General features: G+C 40.4%; 1 protein-coding gene across 1 annotated transcript in view; it reads right to left on the bottom strand.

Moving 5' to 3' along the window:
* LOC115224818 (cytochrome P450 3A4) overlaps window positions 1–20000 on the bottom strand; it is a 27667-nt gene that overhangs the window by 6786 nt on the left and 881 nt on the right. The window contains exons 2-9 of the mRNA XM_029795744.2: window positions 16990–17086; window positions 14760–14812; window positions 13668–13764; window positions 11020–11133; window positions 8431–8519; window positions 6387–6535; window positions 4557–4684; window positions 2149–2269 (exon numbers count right to left, since the gene is read on the bottom strand). Coding sequence (XP_029651604.1) covers window positions 2149–2269; window positions 4557–4684; window positions 6387–6535; window positions 8431–8519; window positions 11020–11133; window positions 13668–13764; window positions 14760–14812; window positions 16990–17086 — 848 coding nt within the window. The remainder of the gene's footprint in view (window positions 1–2148; window positions 2270–4556; window positions 4685–6386; window positions 6536–8430; window positions 8520–11019; window positions 11134–13667; window positions 13765–14759; window positions 14813–16989; window positions 17087–20000) is intronic.

The following is a 20000-nucleotide window of genomic DNA, read 5'->3' on the forward strand; positions in this document are numbered from 1 at the left end:
TGCCACAGCAGGTAATAGGAAATATGGCATGACATCCAATAGTTAAAATTTAACCTGTATAAAATCACATGGTGCTTATACAAAGTGGTTAGGGCGTTACACTCACGATTCTAAGATCGTGATTTCGGTTCCCAAACCGGACGGCACAATGTTTTCTTGTGCAAAACATTACATTTCATGTTGTTCCAGGCCTCTCGGCTGCAAAATATGGACCTGTCTATCTATCTATCTATCTATTATATAAGAAAAATACAGTGTGCATTTAAACACATAAGAGATGACCATAATAGGACATCTGACTCACTAGAAAGAGCAGTTAAAACTCCGAACCACCAATAGTTGTAATTCTGAAAGGGAAAGAGAAATAAAAACGTTTACCATATCTTTCCTGATATTTCTCTTTCCCTTTCAGAATTACAACTATTGGTGGTTCGGAGTTTTAACTGCTCTTTCTAGAGAGTCAGATGTCCTATTATGGCCATCTCTTATGTGTTTAAATGCACACTGTATTTTTCTATGAATAATATATAGTCTATTGACTAATCTTTCCTTTCTCGCTAGACCACTGGTAGCAAAGAATTTTTTCTAAAATTTTTTTGCTACCCTAAGATTTACCCATTATATAAGTGTGTGTTCGCGCGTGCGCATGTTAAAGATGAGTTTGATTACAATATATATTTCTTTATTGCCCACAAGGGGCTAAACATAGAGGGGACAAACAAGGACAGACAAAGGGATTAAGTCGATTACATCGATCCCAGTACGTAACTGGTACTTAATTTATCGACCCCGAAAGGATGAAAGGCAAAGTCGACCTCGACGGAAATTGAACTCAGAACGTAACGGCAGACGAAATACGGCTACGCATTGAGACCAAATCATTCAATGCGAGTATGGTAAGGTTTTTTTGTCGAGTATAAAACATGCTAAAATCTCTAAGATACGCAACAAATAGTTTCACGATGCTACGCAAAATTTCATGATTCACTTTTGATGTATATAATTCACCAGTAAAGTTAGATTGAGCGCAAGTAACTACTCCACTGAAAGTGGTGGTAGACGGAGCATGAATCTGAAGAGCGTATCATGCAACTGTGGCGTCTTAATGTCACGAAAAGATTTATAGTATATCCTGGAGATTGTATTAAAGTATACTATATGCGTTCGTGTGTGTATGTATGTGCGCGCGTATGTGTCTGTATATCTATGTACGTGTATGGAAAATGTGAACCATTTCTGCTACCTTGGGAGCCATCTGTCAGCAAAGGTAGACCTCAGCGATGAAATCCAACACTGTGTGAAGTGTGCAGGAACAGCTTTCGGCAAGCTTCGAACAAGAGTTTTTGCTGATCGGGACATCCGAACCGAAACCAAACTCATGGTGTACAGGGCAGTCATTATTCCAACCCTCCTTTACGCATCTGAAACCTGGACCCTGTATAGTCACCACCTGAAAACGCTCGAGAAATTTCGCCAACGCTGTCTTCGGAAGATCCTTAGCATCAGCTGGGAAGACAGAAGAACTAACGTCAGCGTGCTATAAGAAGCAAAAATGACCAGCATCGAAGCCTATGTCATCAAAGGCAAACTAAGATGGAACGGCCACGTGGTTAGAATGACTGACGAACGACTTCCCAAACAGATCTTCTACTCCCAACTCAAAGACGGCAAGCGTACAAAAGGAGGCCAGAAGAAACGCTACAAGGACTCCCTGAAAACGAACCTCAAAAAGTGTGACATCGACTTCACTAACTGGGAGGAAACGGCAAAAAACAGACCACTCTGGAAAACCACTATCCATGAGGGAACGGCGACTTTCGAGTCGAAAAGGTCAGCAGAGCTGGAGGAGAAAAGACGACGACGGAAGGAGCGCCAACAACAACGCACGTGCGACTCTCCCTTCCGGCACTAGATGTCCGCACTGCGACCGATCTTTTCAAACAAGAATTGGTCTTATCAGTCACCTACGGACTCACCAGTAAATTTGCGCGAAGACCACCATCCTCGACCTTGAGGGATTGCCATCATCATGTGTATATGTCCGGTATAAAAATCATGGCCTAAAGACGCAGCTGGAACAAAGATGGTAAACATATTCTCTTTGAGCTGATGTGCACAAGATGACGGTGAACATACATATACACAAACCTCTTTTAGTTCTCCAGTCAGTTATATTTTCCAAATGGAGTTCTTTCTCTTCCTCTGGGTCCAGTTTCTCATGCCCCTTTAGCTGAGCCTTTATCATGAGATCTAAAAGGTTGTTTTGTGCCTACAAAATAAGCGTTAAAAATGTCATTTAAATTTTCGTCATTAAAAACTCTGTCTTAATTACTTGTATTAAAATCTGAACTAGGTTTGAATCCATCTTTAATCACACACACACACACACACACACACACACACACACACACACCACACACACACACACACACACACGCACGCACGCACGCAATCACACACGATGAAACGAGTGCTCAATACCGCACTGGTGGATATAAAATTATAAATTATCTCTATTTGTTAATTAAGGCTATCACTGGTTTGATGTTAAGAAAAGTAGGAATATATCCTAGTGTCTTAATTTTTCAAATCGATCACATGGAGAAAGGTGTTCGCCTCCATTTTGGAAAACAGTCTCACTTCGTGAACACACGGAATAGCCTGATATCTCGTTGTAACAGATATATTTACCAAAATTACATTAAGATATCTTCAAATACTAAAGAGTAAATTGTTTCAAAATAATCGCCCTTGGCTTCAGCCAAGGCCTCCAGGAGACTTCGGAATCTCCTCTAACTTTTCTAAGCGGTCGCCTTGTTTAAATTGGTGAATGCTGCCATGATCCTTGCCTTCAGTTCATTTTTGATGTTACAAGGAGTTTTGTTGGCCTCTCGCTCAACTGCGCCTCACACATGATAATCACGGGGTTTGCTGTCTGGGGATTTCGGTAGCCAGATGTTAGGGGTGGTGCAGTCGCAGAAATTTCGTTCCCAGTCAGCAAGTCACTCTATCTGCCATTAGAGGCTTTCCACGTCCATCCCAGCTTCACATTGAAAAATTGAATAGAACTCTTCCTTTTCGTATTCTTGTTGTCTATCCACCTCCAACATCCCTTTGTCTCCTAATTCCTTTTCCTATCTCACACTGCACAACTCCTATACATTCGCAGAAATCCTAATACTTCCCTACGCAGAGAGAGGGTGGAGAGAAGGGGGAGGGGGCTAGATACTGGCAGGGACCATTTTTATGGGTCCTAATGAACCGCACATACAGCCAGGGATAGTTAGCATAGAACCTGAAGGTTTCACTGCCAGTTAACAAAATCTTTATATTCCGAGAATTGATAAACGTTCAGTAATGTGTGAAGGAGGTGTTGGTTCGTTTACGTCCTTGATATTTAGCAGTTTGGCACAAAAGACCAACAGAATTAGCACTAGGCTATGGATCTCTTTGACTCTCATTTTACTCGGATAGACCCTCCTAGCCATTCAGTATTTAAAAAAATTACTTTATATTTTTTTATAAGTAAATATTATTAGGAATCGCATAAAACATTGTTAAAATATTTTGTGTATTATAAGAAATATAACCAACTTATTGCAAATAAATTTTATCAAAAACATCTTATATTGACCCCCAAGGGTCCAATGGTCCAATGACTGGGAACAAAATTTCAATGACATCGATAAGAGATGCAGAATTCTAGAAAGTGGGATAAATACTGGAACAGCGACAAAAATAATGGGAGACGTTAAAATATAAATGTAAACAACCATTTTGTTAGATTGACCACTAGCCCCGAAAGCTTTTTTTATTCTCTCTTTGTTTATTTCCTCGTGTTCCTTTCTGCTGAAGAGCGTAGGCTCGAAACGTAAAAGACATTCTCACCTTCCCGAGAGTCAAACTAATCCAACCTGTTTGTTGTTTATACACCTGTCTTCCTCTTTTGTTTTTCTGTAAATTCCAACTATATATATATGCATATATATATATATATATATATATATTATATATATATATGTATGTAATCTATATATATATAAAAGAAAAGTTGTGTGATGTCTGTCTCCTACGATTTAGATTCCTAACTTCTCCCACATTTTGCGGTGCAGTTTAACCAAAAGCGGGTATCTTATAGTCGTGATTCATATCGAGCCCTTCTGGGTATTAGCGCGCGTCTACGATGAGTCTACGATTTAAAAAAAAATACCATAATTTTTTTTTCATTTTAATGCATTTTTTTGCTATTATATAAGGGAAGTAACTCTCTAAAAATGTCTACGATGAGTCTACGACTCAAAAAAAATTTACCATCATTTTTTCCCATTTTTAATGCATTTTTGCTATTATATAAGGGAAGTAACTCTCTAAAAATGCTTATATAGTTATTTCCCTTACAAACCCGAGCAACGCCTGGCGATACTGCTAGTCATATATATATATATAATCATATATATATATAATAGCTGAGAACCACTGGACTAAATCCTTCAAGGTAGTACCCCAGTATGGCTGCAGTCCAATGACAAACCAGTAAAAGATAAAAGGCCACTTACACCATTGATCATATGACTTTTCTTTCGTTCGTGAATCAATTGTGTACAAAATTTCCTGGTGAAATCTGGACCTCGAAGGTTTAAGCTTAGTAATGTTTCTATTATCTTCCGTGTAAACGGTAAAATAACTGGAACAGAGAAGGAAATAAAAGTGTGATTATTTTTCTAACAAGCGTAAGTGTGTGGTAAGAAGGTTACTTCTCAATCACATGGATTCGAGCTCGCTCCCACAGCGTGGTATATTGGGCAAGTGACCTTTAAGGGTGGATGCTACTGTAGCTCGTAGCTAGAGTAGCATCCACTCTTAAGGGTTAGCCACATTTAAGTGGTAAATATACTTCACAATGTCGTGCAGCTACTGCTTATACCTCGCTCAAACATTTATGTATATATATATATATATTTCCTTGTTGGATTTGGTCTGCAAGATTCTTTATGTGAGTTCGTGTGTTGAAGCATATTCTGTTGTGTCTGGGGAGAGTCATTCTCTTTTAGTACCTTATTAATTTAACACACTCACCGGTAAAATTATAAGGCACTAAAAGAGAATGACTCTCCCCTAGACACAACACTATATATATATATATATATAATATATATATATATATATATATATATACATACATATATACGACGAGTTCCTTCCAGTTTCCGTCTACCACGCTTCATTCAGTTTCCATCTACCAAATTCACGCACAAGGCTTTGGTCGGCCCGAGCTATAGTAAAAGACACTTGCCCAAGGTGCCACACTGTAGGACTGAACCTGGAACTATGTGGTTGGGAAGAAAGCTTCTGACCACACACCCACCCCTGCGCCATATATTATAAGTGTGTGTGTGTGTGTATGTAATGCAAGCACTTCACAGACATGCATAGTTCTCAGGAAGAATCAGCATGATACAGAGTGTGACAAGACTGGTCCACGTGAATTACAGGTACAACTGACTTTTGGCAGTCGAGGGACAAAACGCACAGACGAGAATCGATCTCACGATGCTGAATCGAATACCCTAGCCACTAAGTCACGCGCCTTCACACCTGTGGCCAACTGGTGACAGAGACAGACACAAACACATAGGCAGAGAGGGAGAGAGAAAGAGAGAGAGAGAAGGAAGAGGAAGAGAGAGAGGGAGAGAATGAATGAGAGAGAGAAAGAGAGAGAGGGATAAGGGAGAGAAAGAGGAGACAAAGAGAGAAGGAGAAAGAAAGAAAGAAACTGCATAGGCGCAGGAGTGGCTGTGTGGTAAGTAGCTTGCTAACCAACCACATGGTCCCGAGTTCAGTCCCACTGCGTGGCATCTTGGGCAAGTGTCTCCTGCTATAGCCCCGGGCCGACCAATGCCTTGTGAGTGGATTTGGTAGACGGAAACTGAAAGAAGCCTGTCGTATATATGTATGTGTGTGTGTTTATGTGTTTGTGTGTCTGTGTTTGTCCCCCTAGTATTGCTTGACAACCGATGCTGGTGTGTTTACGTCCCCGTCACTTAGCGGTTCGGCAAAAGAGAGACCGATAGAATAAGTACTGGTCTTACAAAAAATAAGTCCCGGGGTCGATTTGCTCGACTAAAGGCGGTGCTCCAGCATGGCCGCAGTCAAATGACTGAAACAAGTAAAAGAGTAAAAGAGAAAGAGTAGAGAGTTTGTGGCTACGAAATCCTCTCACAATACTTGGGTCGGCTTGGAGCTTTAGTTTCAAGACACTGGGCCCAAGTTACCACGTTGTGGGATTGAACCCGGAACTGTGAGGCTGGGCAGCAAACATCTAACCACACATCTACACCTACACATTTCATTAAAGATTCTTCAAAGTAAAGAATGCCGTCACTAACGTGGTAAAAAGATCATTGGAGTAAAGAAACTGATCTTCAGCATCTCCTTCAGATTCTTAACCATTGAATCATTAGGATTTTTCTGTGAGTCCACCATTATTCCGAATCCAGTGGCCGCTATGACATCTATAGTGTAAGCAGAGAACAACCTAAATGAAATAAAACAGAAAATACCCAACGTTACGTTTATGAATTTGTTTTGGCAAGACTCATCAAGATGTGTGGCGAAAGATTTCCAGACAATGGACATAAGATAAAGTAAGAACAATAGTAAAGGAGTTCGGGCAAGAAAAGAAAAGAAAAATGACCACCCGAAATATAAGAAAATACACATTAATTTAAATAGAAATCATACACTCAGTTCATTAATTAATTAAGTAATTTTTTAAAATTAATTAATAATAAAGATGAAGAAAAGTCTCAAAATGCCGATTTTTAAACAAATTTTAAACAAAATTTTTGAGGCTATGACTTGGCAGAATCCTTTGCATGCAGTATTTCGTCTGATTAATTGATTGTTATTAATTGATTAATAATAAAAATAAAAAATTTACAAAACTAAATTCTAACGTGACTTATGCCTATAAACATTCATATAAAATTAATAATATGTAGGGATGAAAATTAAAATATATACTTGTGATGATATAATAATGAAAGCAATGACAAATAAATATATATATTCGAGTAAAAACTATAGTTAAAAGTGGACGTACACAAATGCGAATGAATGAGAAAATGCAAAAAAAAATTATTACAAATGATAATAATTAATAATTTACTAAGTAAAAATTAGAACGTAATAACGTAAAAAATACCTATTTCTTTATTACCCACAAGGGGCTAAACATAGAGGGGACAAACAAGGACAGACAAAGGGATTAAGTCGATTACATCGACCCCAGTGCGTAACTGGTACTTAATTTATCGACCCTGAAAGGATGAAAGGCAAAGTCGACCTCGGCGGAATTTGAACTCAGAACGCAACGACAGACGCAATACCGCTAAGCATTCCGCCCGGTGTCCTAACGTTTCTGCCAGCTCGCCGCCTTGTAAAGTAAAAAATATCGTAAAACAAATGTCGTACAAGCAGCGAGTGAATGGTAGGGTAGATATTTTCGCCGAGCCTTGCGACGTTAAGCTGAAATTAGCACGTGGTACGACCATGGTAGTCAACGGTAGTTTGTACATGCATAATTTTTACGATATACCAAGTACATATTTCTTTACTACCCACAAGAGGCTAAACATAGAGGGGACAAACAAGGACAGACAAAGGGATTAAGTCGATAACATCGACAACAGTGCGAAACTGGTACTTAATTTATCGACCCTGAAAGGATGAAAGGCAAAGTCGACCTCGGCGGAATTTAAACTCACAACGTAACGGCAGACGAAATACCTATTTCTTTATTACCCACAAGGGGCTAAACACAGAGGGGACAAACAAGGACAGACATAGATATTAAGTCGATTACATCGACCCCAGTGCGTAAATGGTACTTAATTTATCGACCCCGAAAGGATGAAAGGCAAAGTCGACCTCGGCGGAATTTCAACTCAGAACGCAACGGTAGACGAAATACCGCTAAGCATTTCGCCCGGCATGCTAACGATTCTGCCAGAGAGAGAAAAGGAGAGACAGAGAAGGGAAAAGTCGAACTTGGCGGAACTCAGAGTATAAACACAAGAGTTTTACTATTTTGCTCGGCATACTAACGATTTTGTCAACCGCTGCTTTCTCAATATCCGGTGTTAAGTATTTCAGAGTGAGAGGTTGTTAACTATGATTGTAAGTCCATTACATGCAGTATATTCTTTTCTACTCTAGGCACAAGGCCCGAAATTTTTGGTGAGGGGGGGGGGTCAGTCGATTAGATCGAACCCAGTGCACAACTGGTACTTAATTTATCGACCCCCGAAAGGATGAAAGTTAAAGTTGACCTCGGCCGAATTTGAATTACGTTCAGTATATTGTCTAACGATTTTCTGATTATGAAACGAAGACGAAATTGGTGAGAAATGATTTGATATTTTTACATACGTTTTAACATCACATATTTCTTTACTCTCCGCAAATTTTCCGATATTTTCCACCAAATTATCAGCACATGTTTGTATCATTGTGTTCATCTGCAACAAATTATGAACGGTATATAAACAAAAGGCGGCGAGCTGGCAGAAACGTTAGCACGCCGGGTGAAATGCGTAGCCGTATTTCGTCTGTCGTTACGTTCTGAGTTCAAATTACGCCGAGGTCGACTTTGCCTTTCATCCTTTCGGGGTCGATAAATTAAGTACCAGTTACGCACTGAGGTCGATGTAATCGATTTAATACCTATGTCTGTCCTTGTTTGTCCTCTATGTGTTTAGCAGCTTGTGGGTAGTAAACAAATAGGTATATAAACAAAACCTGATGCACAAGAAATATTTGTAGTCACCAATATCTTCGGGTCACTCATTTCACCCTTTGTCTCTCCAAAGCATGCCCTAAATGTTCATGCCTTTTTTTTTCACGTTTTCTGAATTTTATTCAGCCCCTGTTTCATGCGTTCTGAATAATATAGTTTTCCCTTCATAAGACAAGAGTTACTTTGGTAGTTAAAAGAAAATTGGGAATTTGTATCATATATAATAATCTTTTCTACTATATGCACAAGGCCTAAAATTTTGGGGGAGAGGGCTAGTCGATTCTATTGACCGCAGTGCTTATTTCATCGATCTCGAAGGGATGAAAAGCAAAGTCAGCCTCGGCGGAATTTGAACTCAGAACGTAATGACCTGACGAAATACCTATTTCTTTACTACCCACAAGGGGCTAAACACAGAGGGGACAAACAAAGACAGACATAGGTATTAAGTCGATTACATCGACCCCAGTGCGTAACTGGTACATATTTAATCGACCCCGAAAGGATGAAAGGCAAAGTCGACCTCGGCGGAATTTGAACTTAGAACGTAACGGCAGACGAAATACCTATTTCTTTACTAACCACAAGGGGCAAAATACGGAGGGGACAAACAAGGACAGAAAAATGGATTAAGTCGATTACATCGACCCCAGTGCGTAACTGGTACATATTTAATCGACCCCGAAAGGAGGAAAGGCAAAGTCGACCTCAGCGGAATTTAAACTCAGAACGTAACGGCAGACGAAATACTTGTTTCTTTACTACCTACAAAGGGCTTAACACAGAGAGGACAAACAAGGACAGACAAACGGATTAAGTCGATTACATCGACCCCAGTGCGTAACTGGTACATATTTAATCGACCCCGAAAGGATGACAGGCAAAGTCGACCTCGGCGGAATTTGAACTTAGAACGTAACGGCGGACGAAATACCTGTTTCTTTACTACCCACAAGGGGCTTAACACAGAGAGGACAAACAAGGATAGACAAACGGATTAAGCCGATTACATCGACCTCAGTGCGTAACTGGTACTTAATTTATCGACTCCGAAAGGATGAAGGCAAAGTCGACCTTGGCGGAATTTGAACTCAGAACGTAACGGCAGACGAAATACCTATTTCTTTACTACCCACAAGGGGCTTAACACAGAGAGTACAAACAAGGACAGACAAACGGATTAAGTCGATTACATCGACCCCAGTGCGTAACTGGTACATATTTAATCGACCCCGAAAGGATGAAAGGCAAAGTCGACCTCGGCGGAATTTGAACTTAGAACGTAACGGCAGACGAAATACCTATTTCTTTATTACCCACAAAGGGCTTAACACAGAGAGGACAAACAAGGACAGACAAACGGATTAAGTCGATTACATCGACCCCAGTGTGTAACTGGTACATATTTAATCGACCCCGAAAGGAGGAAAGGCAAAGTCGACCTCAGCGGAATTTGAACTTAGAACGTAACGGCAGACGAAATACCTGTTTCTTTACTACCCACAAGGGGCTAAACACAGAGGGGACAAACAAAGACAGACAAACGGATTAAGTCAATTACATCGACCCCAGTGTGTAACTGGTACATATTTAATCGGCCCCGAAAGGATGAAAGGCAAAGTCGACCTCGGCGGAATTTGAACTCAGAACGTAACGGCAGACGAAATACCGCTAAGCATTTACCCGGCGTGCTAATTATTCTTTATCTTCATGCAGGCGTAATATATTGGAAATACAAATGAAACAGGACGATTTGCTCGATCGTCTCGAACGCACTTACAGATCTTTTATAGAACACCGTTTTCAAACCAGTGCAGTGGTTCGATGAGGCACTTTGTTCTGCCAGCTCGCTGTCTTGGTGTATCATATCTAACGCATGGATGCCAGACAAATATGTCCTGTACATCATATGTGACGCAGGACAAGCAAAATGCTAAATTACTGTTTATCATCCAGTGTTGTCGTTTTTTTCTTTTACATCTCCCGTAACTAAGCAGCTCGGCAAAAAAGACCGATAGAAAACGTATCGGACTGGGTCCGATATGTTCGACTAAAACGATTCTAGCCGTGGCTCAGCATGGCCGCAGTCCAATGACTGAAACAAGTAAAAGGTAAAAGATAGGTCAAACTTAAGTCTATAAATGTAAAGAAATAATTCCCCATACTTTATGATTTATTACTGTTCTGCAATACAGCATAAATATCGAGAAATACATACTTACCCCTCTCATTTGATGGGAGGTATAAGAAGGAGCCAAAACCGTGCGCAGGTATTTCCAGTGATCGTCTCTAGCTTCTGTAATTGCCAGTTTACTAATTATATCTCCAACGAAAGGCTGACGAAGGGAAGGAAAAGATTTAGATTAAATTTTAAGAAAATCTAGCAGTCGGTGTATTCGTTATTATTACTGTCATGCGTCTGTTTTGCTGGGATTGAATAGCACCATAATCAGAGCTATATCGTCACGACATTCCAGTATTTTGTTGTCGTTTTGTTCTTTTAATTTCCCGATACAGTACCGTGTATCTAGAATAACAGCTTATGGAAGTTGTGTGGCCTAGTGGTTATCGTAATGATCATGGTTAGGATTATCGGACCTGGTAGTGAGTTAGGTTCTTGAGCCAAGCCTTTCATATCACGATGCTCTGCGATCATATCGATATATGACGTGTGGCAGATATCATTATATCATGTGCACATGTACAGAATTAGTCCATATAACTATGTGAGGAGCACAGGGATAGCTTCATGGTTTCTCTGGCGTATATATATTTCTTTACTACCCACAAGGGGCTAAACATAGAGGGGATAAACAAGGACAGACAAAGGGATTAAGTCGATTCCATCGACCCCAGTGCGTAACTGGTACTTAATTTATCGACCCCGAAAGGATGAAAGGCAAAGTCAACCTCGGCGGAATTTGAACTCAGAACGTAACGGCAGACGAAATACGGCTACGCATTTCGTCCGGCGTGCTACCGTTTCTGCCAGCTCGCCGCCTTTCTCTGGCGTATATATTCCACCCAGACTCTTAGACAGGACGCTGGTCTGTCGCAGGATTACTCATTTTTACCAGCTGAGTGGACTAGAGCAACATGAAATGAACTGTCTTGCTAAAGAACTCAACGCATCGTTCGGGTCAGGAATCGAAACCACTAGCTTACGATCATGAGTTTATTATCCTACACATTAAGCCATGCACCGCCACTGCACAGTACAGACAACGTCGAATTGATGGAGGGATTGAGCTAAAGCGTAGTACGAATATTTGATCATTATTAACAAATATCATCTGTAAAAGCTGTTTAGCTGTCGTCTACGGCTGGAGAGACTCCATTTTAAGATAATGTCAAGTAATATGAGAGTGATATGACTACTATTTCTAGAAGGGTCGGTGAGTACAGTGAGGTGTGTTCTTCGAGTGCATAAATGGCTTTACCTGTTGTTATTTAGCTCATGGTCAAACTTGACCAACTAAGCAGAATTATGATCAGAGATTCCTGTCATAATATCTCAGTTTCTATTCAATACGCTGCATATTAGGCTATTTCTCATTTTTAAGAGAGTGGTGGTGGTGGTGGTGGTGACCCCCTTCGGCCAGACACTGACCATGGGTTTGCACCTAGAGAGTTACCCTCTAAGGCACAAGTCTGGGCAAGGTTGTTTTATGGAAGACCAGCAGTCGCCCATGCATACCGGCCTCCCCTCTCCACGTCACCGATGTTGTCCAAGGGACGTCGCAACTCATTTCTACAGCTGAGTGAACTGGTGCAACGTGAAAAAAAGTGTCTCGTTCAAGAACACAACACGCAGCCCGGTCCGGGATTCGAGCTCACAACCTCACGATCGTAAGTTCGACGCTCTCACCACTGAGCCACGCGCCTTTTTAAGAGAGTAAGGTGTGATAACGAGGGGAATTTGGCTACTAATTCTCACAGGTCAAACGACCACATACACTACCGTCAGAAATTAATTAGCACCCTTGATTTGCTCTTCACTCAAGGTATGTGCTGTCACCTAGTGGCCATATCTCGAACTATTGCTTTGTTGCGAGTTCACTGTTGCGCAGAACGATGACGTAACTTTGTTTGCAGAGCAGTTTGAGAGTCTACAGCCTTATGATGTTGACATAGCAGTGCAACAACAACTTGGAGTGCGGATGCAGACAAATTCCTTTGTTTAATAGATATAGGTAGCGCCTCGCAAAGACCGAAATCACACCATACTAAGTTTTCTCATCGCGTAAGACGTTTTGAACAGCTCATAGGTTAATTGATTTAACCTATTTAATGTAGAAATTTGAGAAGTGCTAATTAATTTCTGACGCAAGTGTACATGGTATTAGTAATTTTATCTGATGTTCTGGTTAGCCCTAGGTATGAATGGATAAATAAAATAAGCTAAATCAAATAAGGTAGGGTTTTTGGTGCGAAATAGTAACCTTATCTCCCTCATACTATACACGTTTTAAAGCGGAAAGAGGCTTTGTGTAATATAGTAAAGGTTACATTATATTTGAATAAGACAAATTTAGTCACAGCTGGTGCGGCTGCTTTTATTATAGTCATATTCGTCCAAAGACCACCAAAAATACGTCAAGAAGAAATAGCAACTACATCTCGCTCAAACCACAACCCACAGTTTTAAAGAAAATATGCATTCGATAGTATAATTGTAAATACATGACGATTCAACAATGAAGACCGATAAAATAAGCAGACTTTAAAAATAAGCACTGGGTAGGAGTGGGTGGTGGGTGGGGGTCAATCTGTTCTACTAAATCCCTTCGAGGCAGTGCTCCAGTATGGCAGCATCCCGGTGACTGAAACAAGTAAAAGAAAAAAAAAGATAAACGATTATATTACTTACAGTTCGGTTGGTAAAGTTTGAAAATCTTTTGACTAAAACTTCTTGGATTATTTCAGGATCAGATGTGACTAAATTTGGGTTTGCTCCTAAAAATACACTGCGAAAGAAATCGGAAAAATAACAAATACCATATTTTAACATGTATAAGGAACCCCCTAATTTTTTGGAAAAAAAAGGTTTTGTAAGGGATAGGTGCAGGAGTGGCTGTGTGGTAAGAAGCTTGCTTCCCAACCACATGGTTCCGTGTTCAGTCCCACTGCGTGGCACCTTGGGCAAGTGTCTTCTACTATAGTCTCGGGCCGACCAAAGCCTTGTGAGTGGATTTGGTAGACGGAAACTGAAAGAAGCCCGTCGTATATATGTATATATATATATGTGTGTGTGTGTTCGTGTGTCTGTGTTTGTCCCCCTAGCATTGCTTGACAACCGATGCTGGTGTGTTTATGTCCCCGTTACTTAGCGGTTCGGCAAAAGAGACCGATAGAATAAGTACTGGTCTTACAAAAGAATAAGTCCCGGGGTCGAGTTGCTCGACTAAAGGCGGTTGTCAGATCTTGTTTAAACGTGCTTGAAGATATTTAAGAAGGAAAAATATGTAAAAACACACGGGAGCTTTGTATAAAAATATTTATGCTAATAGTCATATAATATTGTAACAAAGAGTTGCATTACGGCATTATATAATAAACTGGAAGTGCCGGTTTCGCGTTTTACGCTTATCAATCTTCCAATGTCCTAGATTTCAGTACACAGAGAATTTTTGCCGAGTCATGGGAACGCCATTTTTGTCGTCAACAATAAAAACGGCGTTCCCATGACTTAAAAAAAATTCTCTCTGCACTGAAATTTAAGACCTTGGATGTTTGATAAGCGTAAAACGCGAAACCAGTACTCCCAGTTTTTTTTTAATATAATATTGTAATACAATTCTTTGTTTCATTATGATCTTAATATTAGCATAATTTTTATTATACAAAACCTCTGGTGCGTTTTTACATATTTTTCTCTTTCTGTATATATATCAGTAGTAATGGTATGATAACAAAAGAATGAATGAGATCTACAACGCAATCATAAGCAAATAATTCTTACCCGTATGTGTCTCCATAGACTTCTCTCCAGTATTTAGGTGCATAACAAAATCCCTGAAATATTCAGAAAGAAACCAGTTACAATGTCAGGAATGATTTTGATTGAAAAGTTCGTAGTATTAGTTACTACGGACATAAAATTCACAAGAAAATGTTTAAGTGTTCAATAAGGCGGCGAGCTGGGAGAAACGTTAGCACGCCGGGCGAAATGCGTAGCCGTATTTCGTCTGTCGTTACGCTGTGAGTTCAAATTCCGCCGAGGTCGACTTTGCTTTTCATTCTTTCGGGATCGATAAATTAAGTACCAGTTACGCACTGGGGTCGATGTTTTCGACTTAATTCGTTTGTCTGTCCTTGTTTGTCACCTCTATGTTTAGCCCCTTGTGGGCAATAAAGAAATATACATATTGGATTCAATTTTTGGCACGAAGCCAGTAATTTTGGAGGCTGGACTAAGTCCATTACATCGACCCAAGTGCTCAAGTGGTCCATATTTTTTTCGACTCCGACAGGATGAAAGGCAAAGTTGAACTCAGAACGTAAAGACGGACGAAATGCCGCTAAGAATTTTTCCCCAGCGTGCTAACAACCCTACAAGCTCGTCACCTTAACTGTGAAAGAAAAGTACGAGAGCTGCGATGACGTCATACTTCTTGCTTGATCAGCTATAGTCATAGGATCACATGCTGATTCTTTTACTCTTTTCTTTTATTTGTTTCAGTCATTTGACTGCGGCCATGCTGGAGCACCGCCTTTAATCAAGCAACTCGACTCCGGGTTTTATTCTTTTGTAAGCCCAGTACTTATTCTATTGGTCTCTTTTGCCGAACCGCTAAGTAACGGGGACATAAACACACTAGCATCGGTTGTCAAGCAATGCTAGGGGGACAAACACAGACACACAAACACACACACGCATATATATATATACATATATACGACGGGCTTCTTTCAGTTTCCGTCTACCAAATCCACTCACAAGGCTTTGGTCGGCCCGAGGCTATAGTAGGAGGCACTTGCCCAAGGTGCCACGCAGTGGGACTGAACCCGGAACCATGTGGTTGGTAAACAAGCTACTTACCACACAGCCACTCCTGCGCCTGATGTTTATGAAATAAAATATCAGTCAAACATATAGTATTATCAGAGAGCATCTTAGACGAGGCTGGAACTATAATAGTTTTTAAAGATTGGTACTTATTCTGTCGTTTTTCTTTTGTGGAACCGCTATGTTACGGGAACGTAAAGAAACAAACACCGGTTGTGGGACTGTGGGGAAATAACAAATACACATGAGTGCACGTGCACACACGCTCTCTCTCTCTCTTTCTCTCTCTTCCCCCCCCTCTCTCTCTCTCACACACACACACACAGATATACGATGGGCTCTCAGTTTTGTCTACCAAATCCACTCACAAGGCTTTGGTCGCCCCGGAGCAATAGTAGAATATACCTGTCCAGACGTCACGCAGTGGAATAGAACCTGAGACTTCCTGGTTGCAAACAGCTTTTTAACCACGTCGCCATATCCGAAATAACTGCTACTCCGTCGGTTACGACGACGGGGGTTCCAGTTGATCCGATCAATTAAACAAGCTGTTCATGAAATTAATGTACAAGAAAGTGGCTGAGTACTCCACAGACACACGCTTACCCTTAAAATAGTTCTCAGGGTGATGCAGTATGACGCAGAATTTGACAAGGCTGGACCTTTGAAATACTGAAACTAATCATTTTTGCCAGTTGAGTGAAATAAAGAAAAAATAAGCAGGAGTGGCTGTGTGGTAAGTAGCTTGCTTACCAACCACATGGTTCCGGGTTCAGTCCCACTGCGTGGCACCTTGAGCAAGTGTCTTCTACTATAGCCTCGGGCCGACCAAAGCCTTGTGAGTGGATTTGGTAGACGGAAACTGAAAGAAACCCGTCGTATATATGTATATATATATATATATATATATATGTATATGTGTGCGTGTATGTTTGTGTGTCTGTGTTTGTCCCCCTAGCATTGCTTGAGAACCGATGCTGGTGAATTTATATCCCCGTTACTTAGCGGTTCGGCAAAAGAGACCGATAGAATAAGTACTGGGCTTACAAAGAATAAATCCCGGGGTCGAGTTGCTCGACTAAAGGCGGTGCTCCAGCATGGCCGCAGTCAAATGACTGAAACAAGTAAAAGAGTAGAGAGTAAAAAGAGTATGGAAAAGGGAAAACGAATCCAACAAACTTACTCGTTTCTTTAATTCTATCATGTTTCCTAAGTAGCAAACAGGTTCGGGACCAGGAATACCGAGTTCTTTGAAAAGTGAATATCTTCTTCTCCCAAATCTATCAAATATAAAATAAAACAAAATAAATAATTATAATTTCTGTTATTGATGTCATGAAATAATTCGTTTTTAACAGTAGAAATCGAAACAAGAAAAATCTATACAAGACAGCGTATAAATATTGGACAGCCTTCAAATTTTACTATGCAAAGAGTTTTTTTTTTTAATTGAATATTTAGTTCAAACGTTAACAACTGATTATAAGAATTTCTTTAATTGTTCATCAGGACCAATAAAAACAGTATTTACACGCACACACAAGGTGAAAGATCGGTTAAGTTTATGATGACAGATCGTGTTAAAAGGTTTTTTGAATTAAGTTAAGACTTCATATCTGCAAATATTTTCTAATCTCCTTTAATATGACGCTTCTCATACTGCAGAGGGCCAGCAATTTTGGCGGGGGTGTAAGTCTATTACATGACTCCAGTATTCAACTGGTGCTTATTTTATTGATCCCAAAAGGATGAAAGGGAAATTCGACCTCGGCGGAATTCGAACTCACAACGTAAAGAGGGGCGGAATGCTGCGAAACGTTTTACCCGGCGTGCTAACGATTCTGCCAGCTCATTCTCTTATTCTTGCAAATAGTTTTTTCTACAATAGACACAAGACCTGAAATTTATGGGGAGGAGATGGTCGATTATATCGACCCCGGTGTTTCACTGGTACGTAATTTATAGACCCCGAAAGGATGAAAGGCAAAATCGACGTCGGCAGACTTTAAAAATAAAACCGTGCAGACGGATTAAATACCACAAGGGGCTAAACACAGAGAGGACAAACAAGGACAGACAAACGGATTAAGTCGATTATATCGACCCCAGTGCGTAACTGGTACTTATTTAATCGACCCCGAAAGGATGAAAGGCAAAGTCGACTTCGGCGAAATTTGAACTCAGAACGTAGCGGCAGACGAAATACCTATTTCTTTATTACCCACAAGGGGCTAAACACAGAGGAGACAAACAAGGACAGACAAACGGATTAAGTCGATTATATCGACCCCAGTGCGTAACTGGTACTTAATTTTATCGACCCCGAAAGGATGAAAGGTAAAGTCGACCTCGGCGGAATTTGAACTCAGAACGTAGCGGCAGACGAAATACGGCTACGCATTTCGCACTGGGTGCTAACGTTTCTGCCAGCTCGCTGCCATAGATCTATACTAGAATGACAACTAATGCAGTCAGGCATTCGACTGGGGTAAGGGAAATAATTCACTATAACTATTCACTGTTGAAAACGATAGTGTTGGACAAGACAACTCTGCGTGTATTTGTCGATGTGTTTTTGTTTGTATCTGTCTGTGTGTCTTTAAATGTGTGTGTGTGTATGTATGTATGTATGTATGTATGTGAAGGCGCATGGCTCAGTGGTTAGAGCGTCGAGCTTACGATCGTGAGGTTGCGAGTTCGAATCCCGGACCGGGCTGCGCGTTGTGTTCTTGAGCAAGGCACTTTATTTCACGTTGCTCCAGTTCACTCAGCTGTAGAAATGAGTTGCGACGCCACAGGTGCCAAGCTGTGTCGGCCCCTTTGCCTTTCCCTTGGATAACACTAGTGGCGTGGAGAGGGGAGGCCGGTATGCATGGGCGACTGCTGGTCTTCCTTAAGCAACCTTACCCGGGTAACATCCTTGGTGCAATCCCATGGTCATTCATGACCGAAGGGGGTCTCCGCATGTATGTATGTATGTATGTATGTATGTATGTATGTATGTATGTATGTATGTATGTATGTATGTATGCGTTAGCGTGTTTGTGTCTCTGAGTGTAGGTTTAAGCATATATATATATATATATATATATATATATATATATATATATATACGGCGGGTTTCTTTCAGTTTCCCTATACGAAATCCATCCACAAGGCTTTGGTCAGTCCAAGACTATAGTAGAAGACACTTGCCCAAGGTGTCACGCAGTGGAACTGAATCCGGAACCGTGTGGTTGGGAAGCAAGCTCCTTACTGCACAGCACGCCTGCGCCTATGTATTTACCGTACATACAAGTTACTCGCATTGGATAAGCGAAAACGTGGAATACGGAGCATTATGTGCGGTGAGCTGGCAGAGTCGTTAGCACGCTGGGCAGAATGCTTAACGGTATTTCGCCTGCTTTCACGTTCTGAGTTCAAATTCCACCGAGGTCGACTTTGCGTTTCATCCTTTCAGACTAGATAAAGTCCCACATGAGCAGTGGAGTGGATATAATCGATTTGGCTCCTCCCACGAAATCAGTGGCCTTGTGCCAAAATTTGAAATCAATATTAAGTTCACCTTTTACGCTTTGTATCTATACATATACATACATACATACATACATACAACATGCATACATACATACATACATACATACATACATACATACATACATACATACATACATACATACATACATACATACATATATATATATATATATATATATATTTTAATATTTCTACTATATGTAATTTTCTAGATGGTGTAATTTGATTGTTCATTTTGAATTGACAAAAGGTGTTTTTTTTCTATATGTATATAATATAGTGTGAAATTTGTTTTAGTATTTCTAAATTGAATTTTTTTCCTTGTAAGTTTGGATTTTATTCCCTCAAATAATAATTACACACACACACACACACACACACACACACACACACACATATACATATATATATATATATATATATATATATTATATATATCTCACGTGATCATGTGACCGACCAGACCATCAGATGTTACTACACATCACTGGTCACAATGCGTTCGCATTGTTTTAGCCTTCGAATGACGCCACCCCGCTGGCTAAGCGAGCAAGCCAACAGAAGAAAGAGTGAGAGAAAGAGTGGTGAAGGAGTACAGCAGGGATCACCACCCCCTGCCGGAGCCTCGTGGAGCTTTTAGGTGTTTTCGCTCAATAA

Source organism: Octopus sinensis, linkage group LG26 (assembly GCF_006345805.1).
Source record: "Octopus sinensis linkage group LG26, ASM634580v1, whole genome shotgun sequence".
NCBI lineage: Eukaryota > Metazoa > Mollusca > Cephalopoda > Octopoda > Octopodidae > Octopus > Octopus sinensis.